Source organism: Doryrhamphus excisus, chromosome 1 (assembly GCF_030265055.1).
Source record: "Doryrhamphus excisus isolate RoL2022-K1 chromosome 1, RoL_Dexc_1.0, whole genome shotgun sequence".
NCBI classification, from domain to species: Eukaryota; Metazoa; Chordata; class Actinopteri; order Syngnathiformes; family Syngnathidae; genus Doryrhamphus; species Doryrhamphus excisus.
Window position 1 is genome coordinate 22,595,808 of NC_080466.1, and position 22,227 is coordinate 22,618,034.

General features: G+C 41.0%; 1 protein-coding gene across 6 annotated transcripts; it reads right to left on the reverse strand.

Annotated features, from left to right (window-relative positions):
- Positions 1-1,341: 1,341 nt before the first annotated feature.
- On the reverse strand, positions 1,342-22,168 carry LOC131136569 (sodium/potassium/calcium exchanger 3-like). 6 transcript variants are annotated; one of them, XM_058083621.1, is made up of 17 exons: positions 22,145-22,168; positions 21,628-21,860; positions 19,056-19,178; positions 13,718-13,794; positions 12,042-12,116; positions 11,341-11,425; positions 11,101-11,204; positions 8,041-8,115; positions 6,830-6,855; positions 6,692-6,745; positions 6,480-6,610; positions 6,150-6,310; positions 5,813-6,071; positions 5,574-5,740; positions 5,381-5,495; positions 4,453-4,518; positions 1,342-3,456 (listed from the first exon to the last, which is right to left on the reverse strand). In XM_058083621.1, the coding sequence occupies exons 2-17, from the start codon at positions 21,809-21,811 to the stop codon at positions 3,167-3,169; spliced, it is 1,992 nt and encodes a 663-aa protein (XP_057939604.1). In that variant the 5' UTR covers positions 21,812-21,860; positions 22,145-22,168; the 3' UTR covers positions 1,342-3,166. The 6 variants fall into 6 exon arrangements, 4 of the variants coding, with proteins under 4 accessions (XP_057939604.1, XP_057939574.1, XP_057939583.1 ...); XM_058083591.1 differs by lacking the exon at positions 22,145-22,168 and adding an exon at positions 5,018-5,130 and having other exon boundaries at positions 21,628-21,984; XM_058083600.1 differs by lacking the exon at positions 22,145-22,168 and having other exon boundaries at positions 21,715-21,986.
- Positions 22,169-22,227: the final 59 nt, after the last annotated feature.

Consider the following 22,227-nt stretch of genomic DNA (forward strand, 5'->3'; position numbering starts at 1 on the left):
GTGATGTTTTTAGGTTTTCTTGTTGTCGCACCATCACTGAGACTGCTATGCTGAGCGAGTATGTATGGTGGAATCTTGCAGTCTGGGTTGTTGTTGAATGTGAGCTTACCTTTACCCGCACTAAGAAAAAAAGAAAAAGAAAAAAAAAAAAAAAAAAAGGATTTGCCTGTCATAAGACTCTTGAGCGCCACAATATATTAAATCAAAATCGGAGACATATTATGAAAATTTTTTTTGTTGTAAATCAGTGTAGGACACCGTGACTCTTGGCCAGAAAATCCAACTTTTACTCTTCTGGAACGTCTTCAACACGTGACCAGGCAAAGTAAACATCTGTCGCTTTTCCCCGACGTCATCAACCCTCTCCCCTCCCCCAGTCCCCAGGCATACCTTATCAACTTAACTCAAACTCAACTCAATCAATCGAACTGTGAGAAAACGTCACGCTTAGTTTGCATAGCTAAAATCCCGATAGCAATATTTAGCTCATTTTAAATTCATAAACTCAAGAAATATAGATTACGGTTATTAAGAATTGTACGAGTTGACACCCAATTAAAGCATGATGAAATGGGTTTAAAACAAACTTTAATGGAATGAAAAGCTTTCGGAAATTAGCTAGTTTACCGACACACAACCATTTTGGAGAATTCAAGCAGTATCCCTCGCACCTCTCTTTTGTTTGTTATTTACTTTTTATATATGTTGATATTGTTCTGTAGAATTGCACTTTTATGTTCCTGTGATTATTCTTATAATATTTATAATTATAAAAAATATAATATAAAATAAAATATAAATAAATATAAAAAATAATAAATAAATATAATATAAAAATATAAATAATTTATAATTATTCTTGTAATAAAATATACATAAATATACAATTATTATATTTGTAATATAATTAAATTAAAAAAAATAATTAAATAAATAAAAGAATTAAAATATACATTTCAAAAAAACATTTTGGAGAAGACATATTGGAAAAGTCACATGACCAAACCCCCCAATTTAGGTCACTGAGGATTTTTTTTGAGTTTGAAACTGTGAAGGACACGTTTCAGTACATTTGAAGTGGGTTCTTACTCATTTTAGAGCAATGGTATTTTGCATTTTGTTTTGTTTACTTTTGACCTTATCTAATGGCATGAACGTAAGTTTTAATAGTTTAAAAAAAAACCCACCTGCTTAGAAATGACAGCCTTGCTATTTTAAAGTCAAGTTTGAAACATTTATTTTTATTCATTTCAAAAATTATGAAGTCATACCTCCTGCATGGAATTTCAAATGACCATGACCGACCTTCTTCCCAAATAAAACACAACTTTAGTGGTCCAAGTGTATGCAACTTTGTTTATTGCAGGAAGACTTTAGGATTTTGGCTACCAGTGCCAACAAAATAGTGGAATTACAAAGAGCATTAACAACATGAATGATCCATAAATAGCTGTTGAAGTGCATTGAAAATACTGTAAATATAGCTGCTTCTTGTCTTTATCAGAGCATCTCCCTTTGAAATGTACACATTCATCACAACAGTACTCTGCATTTAGTTAGAAAATGCATAGAAATTACACACAAAAAGAAGCATGCGCCTTTTCTCTCAAAGGTGACCAGCGCAACTGTGAATTTTACTGCATTGGTTCGCAATGAGGATGTAGACTATATCCGTGTGAAAGGTGAAAATGGCTAATAATGAATATACTCGTAAAAATCAGGGGGAAAAAAGTCCATATTTTTGATACTCTAAACGCCACAATACGCCTCTCACAGTTAGCATTTGCCATTCAAGCTTTACACATTAAGAACAAATTCTGTACACAGTTAAAACATCACATTTTGTCAGAGCATCTTCCTGCTGGAAAATGTTGAGTGGATTGACGAGTGAGATAGCGCCCTCTGCTGGATCAATACATGCAGCAACCAAACCACTTTGTATTTACATTATTATCAATTATTACTACAATTTATTATAATTATTACTATTACAATATAGTATATTTTACATACATTTAAAGCAGAGATTTTAACTTAGCAACATTGTTTTCTAAAACTATGACCAAGAAAATAATCTCATCTGATAATCTAAGAATAATAATCTCAGCGGCATCAATTCTGGACTGATATGAATACTAGGATACAAAAGTGCCAATCAATGGTCTCATCAATATAACATTACTGACACCTCGAGGGATTACTGTGAACTGTTGTTTCACAGAACTAAACCAAAAAAATGGCAGCGATTTTACACAATATGGTGCAACAATGTTCCAGTTTATGCCATCAGTGACAGAATGACCAATATCCAGTGAATCACGTGCCAGCTACTGTAGATGTTTGAAGTTTGACGCTACAGAGATTTCCCTGCAGATATACATAATCAGTACACATATTTTAAAACACATATAGTCTTTGTGTATTAGCTGTATTGTGCCTCGTACAGCTCGTCTTCACATGAACAAGGGAGAAACCACTAAACTGGGCTCAAGTAAAACATCACAGCAATCGGATAGGGACGAAAGATCCATCCAAATATCGAATAAATAGTGTCGTTGTTCAACTTACATTGTTGCATTCATTGTATTGTTGTTTCATTGTTCATCAACAACGTTCGTTGCTAAAAAAAAAATATTTGTTTGCCTAAAATCTTGTGTCTTGTGTTTTATTAAGAATTTGAATTATGATCAACAAATTAAAGGCAAAATCACAAAATCATTCAATGACTTTGAACATTTTTCAGTAAAAAGTACAAATACCTGTATCTGCAATACTGGCCCTGTATTTAGTTGGTATTGCATCAATACCAAAATCTGCAGTATGGCCCCACGCCTTCCAATCCTTGCATAAGAGTATTTCTGCTAATATTGGTTTTAATATATACCGAGAAATAGGTTTGTTTTTTTCATAAGGAATACCTTAATGAGGTGGTTTTATGTGCATGTGTGGATGTCAATATAAAACTCCAAAAGAGTATGAACCAGACCAAACTTCACATTGTAAAATATCAGTTTAAGTACAGTAGCAGCGTCTTCACAAGCAGAAGTCCAGTTAAGTTCAGTTATGCCAAACCTTTGGTGTAATAAAAACAATTATAAGTCATCTCTGCTGATTTTTACGCGTCCTGTCCAGGACCCCCAGAGCTTCTGGTCCTCTTTGGCGTGGATTACATCATCCATACATCACTGGCAAAGCAATCTTCCTCAAGGGAGAAAGTGCGGCTTTGTCTGACGGTGCCAAGACAAAGAAGAAAGCAAAGTGCGTTCCCTCCTCCCGTCCACAGAGGAGTAGAAAGCCCAGACGTCAGTGGATGTCTCGGCACATAGGAAGGTTGACAAAGATGAAGACGTTGAACTCGATGAGGACAGAGAAACAGAGAAAGATGGCGTACATCACCAGGCACACCAAGCCCAATTTCCAGTCCAGAGTCCATTTGTTCAAATGGACTCCCAGGACCTGCAAGAGGAAAAGACAAGGAAAATCGTATAGATTGGTCAATGAATTAAATTGCTCCAAACCATACAAGCCAAGTCCATTTATGAATTTCTCCATTTCAGTTTAGATACACGAGAAACACTTTCTGGCTGCCAGTTCCAAGAAAAAGCAACAAATGGCACAGAGCAGCTGTCGGCGAAGGCTGCTGGCAAAACCAGTCTGACTTATTGTCATCAATGTGGACCACGCTCTGATACTGGTCTTAAAGCGCCCGCACCGCCTGAGTTAAGTAGTCCGGTACATCATACTCCCGGGAGTACTCCCCACAGGTTTCCTCGAGCAACACGGTTGGATTCCTCCTCCAAGTCCACAAAACACATGTGGACCAGTTGGGCAAACTCCCATGCACACTCAAGAGTGGGTTCACATTTCCACGACCAGGACGAAAACCACACTGCTCCTCCTGAATCCAAGATTCAACTCTACAGAGGAGCCTCCTCTCCAGAACCCCAGAACAGACCTTCCCAGGAAGGGACCACCACCCCAGACTGCCAATCCAGAGGCACCGCCCCGAATGAACACTGGTGTGAACAAAGTAATCCCCACCGCATACAGGGCCTTAAGGGGCTCGCCAGGTCTACGAAGTCTGACTGGCATCCTCCACCAGCGGGTGGTGATCGGTTGACAGCTCTGCATCTCCTTTCACCCAAGCGGCAAGAACACATGGCCGCAAGTCCGACAACACAACAACAAAGTCCATCATCAAACTGCGGTCCAGGGGGTCCTGGTGGCAAGTGTGGACACCCTTATGCTTGAACACGTACGTACGTACGTACCTATGTATGGGAGGGCATAATTAGAACTAAATATTAGTTCAACCAAATTGAATCATGGACACAAAACCTTTTAAGTTCAATAACATAATAATAAGCATATTTTCCTGACAATGCATTTCATCTGTTCTCTCTATGACTCAGACCAGGTCATGTAAAAGCATAAATGATAATGTTGACTTACTGTGAAGAAGACTGAGGCCAGTAAGAGTCCGACAGAGAAGATGAGTCCCCTGCTGTTCAGATGGACCTGAAGAGACGAGAGAGTGTCATTCAACAAAAGCAGACATTTTGTCATCTTTTATTTCAGTCAGTTACGGCGTAATATTACATTTCTTAGCCCGAAAAGGTACCTTTTGAGCTTCACCAAACCATTTTTCAAAAACATATGAATAAGTCATGCTGTTTCGTGTTTGAATACAGCCTATTATTGGTCAAATATCTGCATATTTAAGCAAATATTTTCTGCCAAAATTCACACATAAAAATGAGTGAACTAAAATAGAAATAAGACATGTAAGAGCACGCACTTTTGCGCCATTTCTTACACTAAGAAATATTATAGTGTGCCATCATACTTACCACATGCACCATTTTTATATCTCATTTACATATTTGTTGGTGTCTTCTGACATATAAGGCAAACTCGTCTGAACACAGAGAATTCCGTTTCAGTGATAAATGGTGCGACATGGCTTTACAGCTTTGTTCTCTTCTGGTCCTACTCTGGCGGTTTGACAGGCACTCACGATGGAGCCGTAGTCTATGCAGAGTGTTTGCAGTGCCCAAGGCAGGCCCAGGCCCACTAGGATGTCAAACACATTGCTGCCTATGGAGTTGGAGATGGCCATGTCTCCCAGACCTGTGAGGGTAAGGTAAGGTAACACTGTCAAGGTGTGTGTACCATTCTACTAATTGTACTCATCAACCTCTTCAAGAAAGAATGGTTAGACTTTGTCTTACTGGTAAGGTCAAAACTGAAGTCACAACATCTCTCATCAAATTGGGATCCTAGCAGGTGCTTCTCTTTGAGTTTTACTGTGAGCCACTCTTTGGTGGACTTCTTTTTGTGAGCCATGGACAGTATGTGTGTATCCTTTATGTGGACATACCCTGACGAGCAACTATTACACTGGCCATGCAGTCTGGGACACTGGTGCCTGCTGCCAGGAAGGTGATGCCCATGATGACATCAGGGATGCCAAGAGTGAAGCCAATCACGGTCACCTGAAACCAGGAGGGATGGTCACAAAAGGCTGACAAATGTGCCACATGCTTTCGGCATGCAAGGCTGCCAGGACTGACCATCCAGACCATGATGTAAGACAGACCAGCAATCCAGATGGTCGCAGTGAAGAAGGAGACCAAAAACCAGTTCTCCCAGCGCCGTTTGGCACAGTTGGGCACAGTGAAGAACAGAAGCAAGGACAATGGCCACATGGTTAACCACTTCAGCTTGTTACACACACCGTCTGGAGAAAAACAGACAGAAAGGATCGAAATTCACCAAAAAGGCTGGTGTTTTTATACCATCTGTGCTGTACCTGGAGCTTTGAACGGCACCAGCGGTCCTTCGTTCCCATCATCTGCCTCTCCCTCCCCGTCATTCCCATTGTTCTCATTATCCTCACTTTCATTCTCCATTGCAGACCCCAGTCGCTCAAGTGTCCACCTCCCGTTAAACCCTGGCTCGGCGCTGCTGACGCCGTTCTCCAAGCCCCACCTTCCCTGGGCGACTGAATCAGAGTCACCATTTGTGATGCAGTTGACCCGGGTCTCTGTGGTGTTGATTAGTCTTCGTCTCTGGCAGGGATTAGACATGATGATAAACCACGCTATTTAGTAATACTGCCCTTCATAGTCAAGCAAGCGGACTTATACCTCATTGATAAGCATCCGGGAGGCCATGGTGAGGCGGGTTCTCGGGGTGAAGTGGCTGGTGATCATGATCCTCATGCCAGCTTCGGAGAAAGTCAGTTGGTGCGGGTATGCAGACAGAAGCTCATCCACCATCACCACGGATGGCTTACTTTGGATGTTAGCTGGGAAGACATGAAACACTTACCCCAGCTGGTGCGCACGGGTATGGAATACTGTAGCCCACGGTTTATTTATTTATACAAGAGTATCAGAGTCAAACAAGTGGCTATATTGATTGTTAAACGGCACAGAGACAGGTTCCAGTGCAAAGACAAACATCTCTCTTCTTACTTGTCTTGAGCAGGACTGCTGTCGCATCACAAGTCACATCTGCCAGGTCAGCGCTTCCTGTTAAGCCATTGACCAGCTTCACCGAGCTCTTCTTGTGTTGGTTGAGGTAACACTGCACCTTGTTGTTAAACCTGATTTCCAAAGACAGGCCAAGTTTTGACTGAATGATCTGCAGACATTAACAGGATGTAAAACATTAGAAGGGGACTCACTTCATGATGAGGATGTAGATAGCATACATCAGAACCAGGACCAGAGACTCCCACCTTGACACACAAGCACGTATGATAAGTCAAGTTTGTTCACTCATTTTCAATCTGATTTAAAAAGTACACTGATTTTTCTCTCACCAGCACACCATCTCATCATAGATGAACTAGAAAGATAAGACAGTACAGACAGAGAGCATTAGGTGGGAAGCACGTCCCCACTTGGGACGAGGACCAGTTATTGTTAGGTTTGATATCGTTCATAAAACCCTGTGAAGCCTGACCCATTCAATCAGGGGTGTCCAAACCTGCTGAAAAATCAAAAGGCACGGGGCTATTTCTATGTTATATGTGCTATGTTATGTAAGTCAATAAAAACAGCATGCATGTCAGCTTTGGGTTATAGGTTATTTTGGGTTTCCATTTTTGTTCTTTAACTGACCCCCCCAAAAAAAATGCCGGGACACACCAGGACACCAATGTATTAAATAATAGTCATTTTTTTTACTCTGAATTGGACCACTTTATATAATATAAAGTTTAAAAACAGATATGTGTCCATGTCTTCATGCTTCACTAATGTTTTTTCATCGAGTGTTTAAATTTCACACTTTATTTGTTGGTCCTTGAAAGCATCATTGTTGTGTGCCGTTTTCTTTTTCTTTTAATATAGATTTTTTTTTACAAAAAAAAAGCACTCGCAAATATGCAGGGATCCACTGTATTTTTACAATATGCTACGGACAGATTAAAAATAAAAGCTGAAAATGGCCCCAATCCACAGTTTGGACACCCTTAGCACACAGGATATTCATTCATTCATTTTCTACCGCTTATCCTCACGAGGGTCACGAGGGGTGCTGGAGCCTATCCCAGCTGTCTTCGGGCGAGAGGCGGGGTACACCCTGGACTGGTGGCCAGCCAATCACAGGGCACATATAGACAAACAACCATTCACACTCACATTCATACCTATGGACAATGTGGAGTGGCCAATTAACCTAGCATGTTTTTGGAATGGGGGAGGAAACCGGAGTCCCCAGAGAAAACCCACGCATGCACGGGGAGAACATGCAGACTCCACACAAAGATGGCCGAGGCTGGACTCGAACTCAGGTCTCCTAGCTGTGAGGCCTGCACGCTAACCACTCGGTCGCCGTGCAGCCATAGAGGATATAAATTTTCAATTTATTTTAAATGCCAGCTGGAAGGCTGTCATGTCATGCATGTTATGTTGCATGTTGTATAGAAAATAGACAATTACAAATGTAAGGTGCATACTTGTGAGTTTTGACTACATTCTCATTATATTTTCATGCACACGGTGTAGGGTGTCAAAATGAGTCTCTTACCGCAATGAGGGCGATAACAGAAAAGGTATAGTAAACAGAATCACGAAGAACAGCCCAATGAGAGAGCTTCACAGCCTGCAGGGAGCACATCAAACAGATACAACAGTATAAAAACTGCATTCAAATATTTACTCTTATTAGATTCTCACTGTGCTTTGCGGAAAAATGCCTGACGAAAAATCTTTGTCCATTGACTGTAGGATGAATTCACTAACATCTCTCCTAGCCTTGTCATATCACCAGTTTCTCTGCCTCATTATCTCACTATGATTACATAATGTGCAATCTGGGATTGCATCACTCTTTGAAGTCATGTATGTGTGTGTGTATTTGTCAGAGCAAAGAGCTTATCCGTGTACTAACTCTGCTCATTTGAATGCAAGGCTCCGGCGCATGTCAGATGGATTGAGGGAGCAGAGGCTCTATACCGTCTGTGTCTACATATTGTTGAATCATGCTGATACATCATCCATCTTTCATGGACAGAACTCAAAAATGCTTTTTTTTCTATGTACACTAAAGGCCGAACTATCTCTCTAAAACATTGGTCAAAAATCTGTCTAAATTTGTCTTGGTGATCCGAGATAATCCATCCACCTCAGAGGTCTGACACATATCAAGATGCTGATTACACAGCACGATTATTGCACAGGTGCACTTTAAAAAAAGGCCACTCCAAAGTGTGCGTTTCATCACATGGCACAATTCCACAGATCATGCAAAAGTTGAAGTCTGCAATAGGAATGTCCACCAGAGCTCTTGCCTGTGAATTGAATGGTCATGTTTCTACCATAAACTGTCTCTAAAGGTGTTTCAGAGAATTTGGCTGTCCTTTATTACCGTTGATTGGTTCCAGACCCGACCGTGTTACGTATATTTCAGCAGAGTATGATTCCTTATGAATGAAAAAACTGTTTATGTTACATAAACACTGGAACACCTTTTCTGTTCATGTTTATCTTTGGTGTAGCTGAATAACCATTCTGTTAGCATATCTTACACCTATTCAGCCTGTTCTCTATTTTAAATCACTCCACACTCTTTATTGCTCTCTAGTTCTACCATATCTTACATATTGTGTGGAAATATGGGCTAATAACTATAAAAGCAATCTTCACTCGCTAAATGTACTGCAAAAAAGGCCAGTAAGGATAATTCATAATGCCGCCTACAGAGAACATACTAACTCCTTATTTCTAAAATCACAAATACTTCAACTTGCTGATATAGTTCATCTTCAAACAGCTAAAATAATGCATACAGCTAAAAATAACCAATAATACTTCTCTACGTACAAGAGAGGAGAAATATGATCTCAGAGAAGAACAACATTTGAAACACTTCTATGCTAGGACTACGTTATGCTAGCCATAGCATTTCAGTATGTGGAATCAAACTATGGAACCACAAACCAGGTCAACAATTTAAAGCTGTTCTGCAGAAATGGAGGTTGATCAAGTGACTAAGTGCTCACTGAGAGATGTAGACAGATTTGTGAACAATATTTGAGAGAGACACAGTAGGCCTTTTGTCTTGCATCTTTCAGTGATGCTCGTGAATAGTTCCATTTACATTTTTGGAGTTTATGTCTTTTTTTTTTTTTAGATATATACGTATGTGTACTAGGGGTGTGAATCTCAGCACTGAGGACGATTCGATACACATCTCCATGCACTGCCAGCGATACCATACTTTAACCATACATGGAATTTTCTGGCGATACGATACAATATGATTTACCCTCTTCACGATACGATACGATGTGATGCAATACGATACGATAATCATTTAGTTCAAATCAATGCAACTTGATATGATATGGTGCAATTTGTTGCGATATGATGCAATTCAACATGATGCAAATAAGCGAAGGGAAAAAACGGAATTCAGTATGGTCATACACAAAGGATTTGGCTTTATTCCTTCTAGACACTTGGCAGTAAATTCAACTAAAGGGCTGTTTGTCTTTTTTACTATACACCACTTCTTGATCATTCTTTTTGCCATCTTAAAACGGCAACCACTTTTCAAAAACAACTTTCCTCGCACTTTCGCATCTTTATGCAATTACAATAGCAGTGGTTCAGTGGTGGAGTAAAACAACTAATCAATAATTGCTGCTGTATAAAATACAGTACACCGCATCAACAAAGTTAAAGTGACACTTTCACCAGTGCAATCAATGTTTGTTTATATTCCTGTCTGCAAAACATACTGCTAATATGAATGCACTAGCAGCTAGGCTAATACAGTAGCGAGGAGCAGAAAGTGGAAAACAACTTCTACCTTTTTAAAATTCTTTCACAATTCAGGAAGAAGCCCTGCTGTTCTAATGTCACCTGCTGTGCTGAACACTGGTTCGAGGGGGCAATTTGGAAAGCAGAGGAAGATCCACTTGTTCTGACCTGATTTGCTTGGTTCTTCCCCGGTGTCCAACGAGGAACTAGACGGGGAGGAGGGGGCGGTAGACTTGTCCGTGTTGTGGTGTCCCCTTTTTAAGGGGGTCTGCATGTTTGCAGTGCTGCCGTTGTACGGCTTCTTAACGCGGCATTCTTAGCAAATGACGAACGTTTTGTCGAGCTTTCCGTTGTTCTTTGAGAATCCGTAGTGTTTCCAAACATACCATTTAAACGTTGCGGGGGGGGGGGGGTTAAATATAGAAACTTCCTCTCTGCTGCTTGCGTGCGAACGTCCATGCTGTTTTACTAGTAGTTGTCTGTGCCTCACGACTTCCGTCCGTATTCAATACAAAACGCCAAATAATGATGGTGCATTCATTGCACCTGGGGAACAGCATATGGAGTGAAGTTGAACATTAATAAAACAACGCTTGCATCATATTTTACCGATACCCACAAACGCATTGCGATGAATCTCGATTTCACCCGTCAATTGCATCCATAACTAGTGAATGTGCCAATGCGCTCGCATCGCACGCATGCGCATTGATGTATGGTTTAATATCGATTATTTTCCACACCCTTAATGTGTACCTATAGCCATGAAATAAGTTCAAAGAGTATAAAAAGATTTTTTTTGAAAGCAATGACATCCTCCTACCTGTCCTGCAAAGAAGCCACACACACCAATAATGCAGAGTATGTTAAAGACGGCTGAGCCCACAATGGTCCCCACACCAACATCACCTTTGGTAATGAACACCCCTGGGGAGAAGAGGGTCAGCCACAAACACACGCGCACGCACACACACACACACACACACAGGTGTTTGTAAGCACGCATTGTTTCATGTACATGCCAATGCGATGTATCAGAAGATTGAATACCATCATACTGTACCTATGATGGATGTGAAGAGCTCAGGAGCCGAGCTGCCAGCGGCCATGAAGGTTGCACCTGCCACGTCCTCACTTAGATGGAGACGCTGCAAGAGACCCATTCTCTACCTGTTACTGTTATTGTCCATGTGAGCAGCTTGGACTGAGATGCATGTGTTCCTCTGACTTTGTCATAGCGTTCACTAAACGGCAGGTTCTATTCTGGTGTGTTACTGCAGTTTGTACGACTTTGTGGAGTCGTTCCAGTCTTATTTGGGGGAGGTTCTGTAGTTGACACTGTCGATCATTTTTGCGAGAGCAGTATTCTTATTCATTGCATGGCAAACAAATGTAGCTGCGGGTGATTTGGGCCTGACTTTTGGATCATTTATTGTTTTTGACAAATTGGTGTTTTTGGGTTAATGTCAAAAAGTTACACCCAAATTTTGCCTCGGTTTGCATGAATTTGTCTGTTAGTGCACAATATTGCATGCGTCTTGTCGTATTGCGCATCTTGTCCCCTTTTGACCCAAGAAAAATGATCTGTGCTATTCCTGAGCTTTTTTCGCATTGAGGCTAGTCCAAGGATCTACAACACTTTTTCTCAAATCTGATTTAATGTGAGTGTTTACGTAGACAGCTCTACTGTCAATCCATCTATGGCTACAAGTAACAACAACAACTCTGGACAGTATATTTCTCATGTACACATCCATCCAGTACCTCACATATCTTCTCCAAGGAGGGGACAAAGTAGTCATCACAGACCAAAGCGAGAGCACAGAACATGTAAATGGTCTGTGAAGAGAGAAAAAGAGTGATAGAAGTTACACAAGGATCAGTAAGCTTGGCTGTGTTGCCAAATGTTATTTAAGCGTCTTAGTCTCCAAGTCTCAAAGCTTTAACTGAATCAGTGACTGGAACTGTTTTGCACTCGCGACTGATATTTTATCTGAAGACTTTTTACTTTTGACTTTCTCTTTGGTTGAATTTAACGTTAGAATGTTTCCTGAAAAATGATAAATAATGCATTGTAGGTCCGACTGCACGTTGAATGAAGTGTAGCCATTGAAGGCAGAAGAGCCTTTCTCCTGGTAAGCACGTTTCCTTAACATTTGTTGCATCACTTCTTTGTGAGTTTGCATTTCGACCAGAAGAATAAAGTCAGAAGATTACGTGTCATTGTATCATACGTGTCAGAAGGAAAATAGAGCATAGCTCTCGTTTCTCTTGGCCCGGCAACTACCATCAAAAGGAAGGAAAGTGTTTATTTATAACGTGGCAGCAAAACAGAACAGTTGAGCAAAAACAGATTAGCCGTTCTCAGTAGCCTATCTCCCACACATGACGCTCCCACTTCCGCCCTCCTTACCCCACCCACTCCATTCTATTTATTCATTTATTCTCAAAATCTCAGATTTTTTACTTCTCACTGTGGCCCTAATTCTAGGCACAACAAATATTTTTTTCTGGTCAAATCCCTCTTGTTGAAAGCTAATATCATCACAAATGCTAATTCCATTAGCTCATCTGTGGGGTTGCCCATTAGCTGTTAGCCTTGAGCTAGCAAAAAAAAATTGCTAACTGTTCTGTATAGTTGCATTTTTTTAAATAATATGCCATCTTGTACCGCTATGTGAACATACTCTATGTGCACTTGAATCGTGCACTTTTGTGTGCTTCAGTTATACAATAAAACACATTCGGAGGCAATGAATTAACAATCTCAACTGGCCAATGAAGTTTCTCTGTTCACATCCTGTGGTCCCATTCTTAAATGGGGGAGAAAAGAATGTTTAATAGGGTTTAATAGGGTACCTACCTATTTAATCATAGGTAGGTTTATTTGGTAACAATGTAATTCATATAAATTATAAATAAATCACTTCAATAATAATAATACTGAAGGAGTAAAAACCGCCATATACATTACTTACAGAATACACAGTATGTGGGCTAAAAACCCCAGAAACATTGTAGTGAATAAATAAATACAGACGATACCATATGAAATAATAATACATTAATACAAGAAAAAGTGTAATGTGTAGCTAGTCTACAAATTTTCTACAATTTGTTGATTCATTGAGTTGTTATTATGATATAGTTCTTGGTCCACCGGATTTTGAAAGACTGCTGCAAAATATGTTTTATACCATGTAAAATTTACTTTTGTGCTACTTGCGAGTCATTGCGTTTCATTGTGCATTCCAACAATGCTTTTTAATATTAACCTGAAAACATTTCTGTGAAAATGGGGCCTTAGTTTGAAGCCTATCCCTCGTGTCTCTTCTCCTTAATTGCATAACACCTGCCTTAATTTTAAAAATGTGAAAGTACTGCTCTCATAAATTGATAAAAGCTGACTCTTGAATTATACAGATGCATGGTTAACTTACACACAGGACATGCAAGGCCACCGCTCCTTCTGTTCTCTCTCTGTTGGTGAACAGGTCTGCGGGGAACTCTTGCAAAGCTGCAAGACAAAGAGACATTCAGGCAGGTTACACATAGGAAAGGTGTATGGTTATGTAGGGCTATGGTTCAGACTCCCATGTCATCATTTTAAAATCAAGTGCCCCGGCTTTGAGGGGCTGATCCAGTTTCTTCCCTCTGTCCTATTAGCTGACTTCAGTTTTATTTGTGTGATCGTGCAGCGCCTGTAAGCCACCTCATGTGTGGCGTGAACTTCAAAAAGTTGTCTCAAACATCAGTCTTGACGATCACATCCCTGCATGCAAGCCAGTGCTCATCGCTGGCGTTTGGATGCGGTGAGATGAACTAGATCTACAACATCAGTCCTCTGACGGTCAATGCGGAAAAGAAAGGCAGTGATGCAGATCAGGGAAGAAATAGTAACAAGTACTAACAGGAAATTTGGGATTCCTTTTCACTGACTCGAGTTCTTATGAGTCACTCACCAAAGTGAATCAGGTAATACATACACAGAAACTTACATTTCTTGTCAGTGAAACTCATATATTCGTAAAGTACCCACAACTCAGTGAACCTTGGTCGAGCACCCTTGAATAAGTGAAACTCAAGTATCCGTCGAGTAAACGTGTGTCAGCCAAACTGGAGTCTCTGTCACGTACATGTGAGTCAGTGAAATGGGAGTCTTCGTTGAGCACTCATGAGTCGGTGAAACACTCATCAACACTTCATTCAAGGTCGGAAGTGTAGCATGACTTAAGTTGGCTTGTTTGTTTCCCCGTGCTGGTGCTCCGTGGTACATTTGTTTTACCTTTATGCTCTGCTGCACGATCGGAAGCATACACTTGTCACGCTAGTTGAAGTGTTGTAGCATGCACCCTTTATCTTTTGCGTCCTTTATTTACTTCATCTTCCAACATTGCCAGGTAAGTCACATGACTGCAGGGCATAGAGCACATCAGTCCGCACAATTTCAGAGCCACAGGAATAGACTCAGAGATCCCTTTTCTCTTGTAGATGATTTTACAGTGTAAAAAGAAGATATATAGCAAGCCCCCTATCCACAATCCCAGATTCATAAGATTCATAATGGAAATCCCCACTGTCATTAGACTTTATGGTGCACTCTGCAGCATTGCTTTCATATATCCCCGTCTTCGAATATGAGGTCAGTGGGTTCACGTATACAGGGAATACGCAGATGCTTCGACAATAAATAATAAAGAACATATAAATCCTACGTGGTGAATTCACTAGCAAGGGCCCAATGCAGACACACACAGAAGGTTTGATCCAAAAAGGCACAAAGCACAGCTATAATAGCTATAATAATGTCCTTTTGATTGTCATCAGGTGAGGGTGGGGGCAGGCTGAAAAAGGGTGCTGGCTTCCCATAGCGTGAGCTGGGCCAATGAGAGTCACAATCAATCTGGCAAGGAACAAACAAACCGTGCCCGATGGGAGTTGCATCTTTGGGCAAAACGTGGTTCGGATGGGCCAATGGCTCCATTCCCTCAAGGCCAACATGATGGCCAGCAGCTCCAAATTGCCAGAGTTACATTGCACTGACCCACTCTGGAACTGGAGGAGTCGACATCAACAAGAGATTGGAGGGTAAGGTTAAGGACTTCAGTGTTAAAGCGCCAAGCCTCTGCAGTTCACGTAAAAGACATTGTAGCTGATGTTAGCCTGGTCAAAGGTTCTGCAGTCCAACTAAAATTCCCTTGACTGCGTGTGATTATTTTGACTGGGAGGCCACATGTTATTTGTAATTATGCAAACGTATGTTTGTGTGCATGTATAACAGAGTGACAGAGAAAGATTGACAGAGAGAGAGCGTGTAGATCAAATGTTTTATATAGTTCCATACACATTTATTGAATGTGAACACTCGACGGTGTGGGCGTTTCCTCGCATTTTCGACTGAAATCTGCAAAAGATGCCAATTGTAAAACGCGTCGGGTCGCACTGGTGTAATTTCTGACACCCTATAAAAACACAAATACCATAGCACATGCTTATAAAACATGAGAGCGAGAGAAAGCAGAGCAGCATGTCAGAGTAGTGTTACTGCTAAATAAAAATCCCATCATGGAGGCTCAGTAAACCTTCTCACAGTGTGATCTGAGCCTCCACAAACCAAATACCAGAGAACTGTTGGCTCGTTTAAGTTACTGTTATTACTCTGTGTTTATCATACCTGTGATGGTGTGATGAATTGGCTATAGTTATGGATGAATGTTCCGAAATTACAGTTTAGCCTCATAATCAGAAAACCCTGCTTTGTTTGGTGAATTAGGAGGTGAAGAAAGCAACCAACGTAGTCCCTGCACGGCATGTACCACTGACATAAAAAAGCTATCAAGAAGCCTGTCATTGAATCATAATCATACAGAAGGCAGCAGAATAGCAGTGGCAAAGGACAAGATCAATAGATGCCCCAATCTCCCACAGCAGAGACAATCCCAGGGGGAAATAGACAGGCAATCCTTTAATCATGTTGAGTAGGTTTTTTTTTTTTTTTTATTCCGGCTGCGAAATAACCCACCAAAGAACAAGAACCAATAGCCAAAAAAAAAAAGAGTATTAAATGGGAACTGGACAGTTTAAATCTAGTAAATCCCAAATGAAATCAAAGTGTCACTGTTTTGCTCATGATAGCAATCAAAGAATAAGAAAAATAACAACCAACTGGAGGAACCCTGGCGCTCAGCAAACCCCAAAAAGTTGATTCAAGTTGCCTCCTTCACCCAAGGGAATGTGAATAAGCTCATCCCGTGTATATCTCATGCATAATATGAGTGCACGTGGAGGGCTGGGGGCCTCTTCTGCACATGCTCAGTGGGCGATGCTGATGCAGGCTGACACATCGCATGTCGCGAGTGCAGTTACCGTGCCGAGGAACGTGACATTTAAAGACTCCTGTTTTACCCCCATCTTTGCTCAGTCCGTTACACGCACACGCTGTGCCCAAAACAAACAGAAACACAACACATACAAAGATGAACGCACAAACAATAGTCACTTGCTTTTTTAGGACAACTGCAATTTGAATAATGTCACTTGCGTATTAACAAAACTACAGTGACGTTGTTATTGTAGGAGCTAAAAACAAATAGCTATTTTTTTGCCTCTGACCGCTATACCGAGAGGTAAGGTTAGCTCCTGGAGCTGCTGCTGCATCGCTTGTGAGTTTGGAAATGCTAGTTCGTAAATCCTGCCTCGCACATATATAGTAGAAAGATGTGTCAATAAGCTTAAAAGTTGGGCCACTTTGGACCAGAGTGAGGACTAGGCTGAATTTACCAGCTGAATGTAGAGCAGGTGCTAGTATCTTTCTTTTGCCTGTTATTACATGCTCACAGCTGTATATACAACAATAAAGATTGGCGGATGTCTTGGTGAAAGTGTTTAAAGAGAGGGTTAAATAGGAGGAATAGGTTCATCCCGAGACATGCAGGATGATGGACAAAATGTTTTAAAAGGTGCAACCAACTTCACCTTCTGCAGAAACATGATCCAAAATATAGATAATACAAAATCATCGTAACTATTTTTTTTTCTGAGCTTGACTTGGTCACTTTCGTTGTTGCCTGAATTTTGACGAAATAACCCGGAAATACTCATTGGGCGTCAATGCAGACTCCAGCTCATTTGCATATAGACTTCCTCAATTCAATTCAATGTTTACATTATATGTGGACTACGCTATTTACGTTAACAAGGCGTTTTGTTGGAGTTTGGTCAAAGTACATGTTTTAGATGCAGCAAAATGCTTTTGGTGCACCATGAGGTGTTATGCTTTGGAAATCATAGAAAGTGAAACATACCTTCTGTCGTTTTGTATCATTTATTATGTTATTTATTATGACGGAACCCTTGCTGGTACCCCTTTCAGGGGAATCGCCCACCTAAAAAAGGTTTTATTATTTTATGCACTTACAGGAGACTTTGCATTAGCAGCTTCTAATACAACAGAAGCCCACTAATATTTTAATATGGGGACATTTATTTCTCAGAGGAAATCTGCTTGTGCATTTAACATGTCAATTGCAGTTTTGATTAGCATGTGTGTGTGAGTGGGAGAAGGGGTGGTGGATTGTCAGGGTACTAAAGGACTCATTACGTATTCTGATTAATTCATCAAAGTGAAAATGGAGCTGGCTGTCTTCTCACAAGAAAGGCTGTGCAAACCAAAACACACGCAGCAGAAACTGGGCCCAATAATACCCTGACAAGAAATCAGTAAGATTCTTGACAAGGAGCTCCAGCAAACAGTTCAACTTGCAGCCCCACACAGGCGCGTAACCACCACATTTCTCACAGGGGAGCCCTGATTAAGTCATCCCAGCATCCTTTCCTAAAACAGAGTGTTATGTCGAGGCTGTGCTCATCAGAACCAATCTTTAAAGCGGAGTAGAAGAGCCAGCAGTGGAAGAACCCTGGAGAGCAGTCACATGGACTGATGTACCCAGACTGAGCTCTGCCTTTTGTTTGCAAATGTCTTCAGTGCAAAAATGCTAACACAAAGCACTTTGAATATTGGACAATAAAGGTTTTACATGCAGAAAGACTAACATCCACACGCCATTGAGTGTATACATCCTTTTTGACCTCCCTGATTTGGAAACAATGTCAAACCCAAGGTAATGAAGCATGGCTCGGTATCTCGTAGCAATGGCCCACTTTACAGAACAAGAACAGAAGCAATACGGTCACAAACACAGCCCTGCAGGCCTCGGAAGAAGCCACCAGAGATGGAGTGCATGCTTTAAATGTAGCAGGAGATGAAAGAGCAGCTGCAGTTTTAATAAGCAAGGGGAGAAAATAAGTTGAACTTTGGCCCTCGTTTCTTTTATAGACAACCTTGGGAGGCTGAAGGAAATTAATGGCGTTGTCATTGCCTCGCAGCACAGCCTCAACTCCCGCTCAAGGTAATGACGACAAACACCAGTGTGATCTTCGGTGCATGGCATGATTCATGATCATTTATGACTCAAATTCCCTTCCACCTTTAAAAATAGCAACAGACGAGGGCGATGGGAGTTCACGCATACATAACCCAATTACAATTGAAGATTTAAAAAAGGTATTTATATATTATATATATATTTATACGCCAGGAAGCAAATTATATTGTTGATGATAAGATCAAAGTGTTGCCATGGAAACGGGGCTTTTCCTGTGGGGAAAACATGAGAGAAAGTGAAAGGGAAAGACAGCAAGAGAGAGAATTTGCTCCTTCTCTTCTAGATATAAGTGCGATGATAAAAGTTGTCTCTTTCATGCTTTCATCCATCTCACCTGGAGAAGTGCAATTATTTTCCATCTCCATGTCCACTGTGCTACCGTTGTCCGTGTTCTGCAGCAGCCTCCTTCCATTCCATCTCTCCTGGTCATTGGTGCTGTGGCTGGATACGTCAACATCTGGAAGATACGGTTTGTGTCACCAACATCCAAAAGACACGCAAGAGGCTGCAATACTGAGTCTACAAAAATTAGACTCCGGTTCAAGTGAAGTTCGAGCTGTGAGCAATCAGGCCTGTGCGACCTTTTCCAAAAGAGGAGGTTACAATCTTTCTTTTAGAAGTCTGTTTGAATCATCCCTTTGTCAACCGCTAAAACTGCTGTGATGTTCCTAATAATGTTCTTCTCCCCTGGTTCTCTATTGTATATCGAGCTATAGCTTAGCATCGTCTCTCAGGAATGTCATTTTGTAAAAAGGCTAAAAAATAAAACAAACACTATATATATTTTAGGTGTACCTGTATCAAACACAGTGGTCTTTATTCGATACCACTAGGAATCGAACAATACTGTACCCCAAGTCACAAACATCATATGACATCAGTCAACTGACATCAAAGTCATCAATTTCTTCTACTTCTACAATGTGCCACTGTCTGAAAATGGCCCAAATAGTAACCACTGGTACTCTTTCAAATAGTACAAATAGTGGTACGCTTTTCAAAATAGCTTTCAAATAGTACAAATAGTAACCACTGGTACTCTTTCAAATAGTACAAATAATTACAAATAGTAACCACTGGTACTCTTTCAAATAGTACAAATAGTTAGAAATAGTAACCACTGGTACTCTTTCAAATAGTACAAATAGTTACAAATAGTAACCACTGGTACTCTTTCAAATAGTACAAATAGTTACAAATAGTAACCACTGGTATGCTTTCAAACAGTACAAATAATTACAAATAGTAACCACTGGTACTCTTTCAAATTGTACAAATAGTTACAAATAGTAACCACTGGTACTCTTTCAAATAGTACAAATAGTTACAAATAGTAACCACTGGTACTCTTACAAATAGTACAAATAGTTACAAATAGTAACCACTGGTACTCTTTCAAATAGTACAAATAGTTACAAATAGTAACCACTGGTACGCTTTCAAATAGTACAAATAGTCATCACTGGTTACTCTTTCAAATAGTACAAGTAGTTACAAATAGTAACCACTGGTACTCTTTCAAGTAGTACAAATAGTTACAAATACAGAGAAGGTGAAGTGTCTGTGTCTGTCTCTGTCTTATCAATGCCGGCAGGGCCGCACAGATGTGGAGTTGTTGGAATCCATTTGTGGCCACTCAATTTTATCAGTGGCGGGAAGGTGGGGTGAGTGAGCGGAGCAAGAGCAGAAATGGCTTTTCCACTGTGGCAACAACTACACATTCTTCACTGCATTCATGTCATACTTGCCACCCTGCCAAGCACAAGTCAGCTTGAAGAGGGAGGGGGTGGAAATTGGTATTGAAAATCAGTTATTCACTTTTCCTCTGGGCATGGCTGAACTCCTCACCTGGGCTAAACTCCATGGCACCACGCACAGCTGCTACAGCGACAGTGGAAGCGGCTTGCGTGCATGCCAGCGCTCAACTCTTTGCCCCCAACCCCCTCCCTGTTTGGCTATCCTGCATATGGAGAAAGTAGCGTGGGAATGATTAATGTGCCACTGTGAGGAGGCGTACAGTGCCCTGCTCCTAGCTCTGCAACATCAAGCTCAATTAAGCAGAGCTTCATTAAGCACAATATAACTAATCAATGTTGAATGAGCCTTCAACAAACTCATTACGTGTTAACACCAACACAACTGGGACAAGAAAAATGCATTTAACACTCCGTCATCGACTCCTCCCAGTTCTCGGGGGAATTGAATCGATCACAGCTGGACTGTTCAGGTTGTCCTATGGCCTCCATCAGCATCATGCTCATAGACAAGGCAAGATAAGTCAACAGCCGAGTGTGAAATGCATTTCTCTCCTCCCAATTGTGTTTGTGGTAACGCTTCACTAGTTTGTTGGAGGATTGTTTCAAATTGATTGGTTAGAATGTGAGACTGTCAGACCGGAGCTGTCCTATCTAGTCTCTCGATGAGAGGCAATTCTGCTTTCCTGGCTGACCAAGAAATTTAAAAATATTCACATTTAAGAGGCTGAAATCAGAGGATAATTACATGTTTAAATCGCCCCCTGGCCACACTTTGGACACCCCTGGTATGGAAAGTGCAACAATGAAAACAAATGCAACAGTAACAGTTTGAATCATTCGTTTATTTTTTGTAAATGAATGCTAGTCAGGACTCCTGCTAGCCAAGGGCTGGCCTGCCATCTTGACAGCTGGGATAGGCTCCAGCTTAGCAGTGATGCTAATGAGGTCAAACAATAAAGAAAATTGATGGATTGAGGGCCAAAAAAACGAGCTGGTGGCCATTTTTGACACTTCAAAATTAAATGATAAAAACTATAGTAAAGTTATAAATACTCTCTTTTATTGAAGAAGTGTCATTTGTCATTTGTTTTAACAAGCTGTGTTGTAAAAAAAATAAACGGGTAAAAAAGCTTCCATCCGATTACTTACCTGAACCACCTGCCAGGAAGTAGCATCCCTTGACGACGAGAAGCAACCCGGCGAACAAACATATCTGTATTAGAAGAAACTCCTTACGCCTTTTCCTCCTCGTTTTCATCTTCTTCTGAGACACCGGCCGACTCCGGAGACGGATAGCCGGCAGAGACATCCCTTGGCCGGCTAGCACATCCATGCGTGTGGATTGACGATGAGTAGTGATGGCTCGTTCGCGAACGATCCGGCTGTTTGAAATGAAAAACGAGTGCCGCACATGATTGGTCCAAATGTGTGGTGGCGTTTGTGTCGCCGATGAGCACAGAGGGAAAGGCAGGAGGGATTTTACACACAAACACACCACACTGAACACACGAACAGCAGGGATTTTTGGTAATCTATCCAGGGTGTGCATAGAAATAAAACCGCGTCGATAATAGTTTGATTTCCAGGCATTTTGGTAAGAAATCAATTTAAGCAACATGAAAATTGCCGGCTATTTTAAAAGAGACATTTTAAAAGAATCGAATACCTTAAATGAGCCGAAATTCGCTCTTCGGGGAATGGCAATCAGGAAGCACGGGTGCGTGCGCATCTCGAAACGCCAGTGGGCAC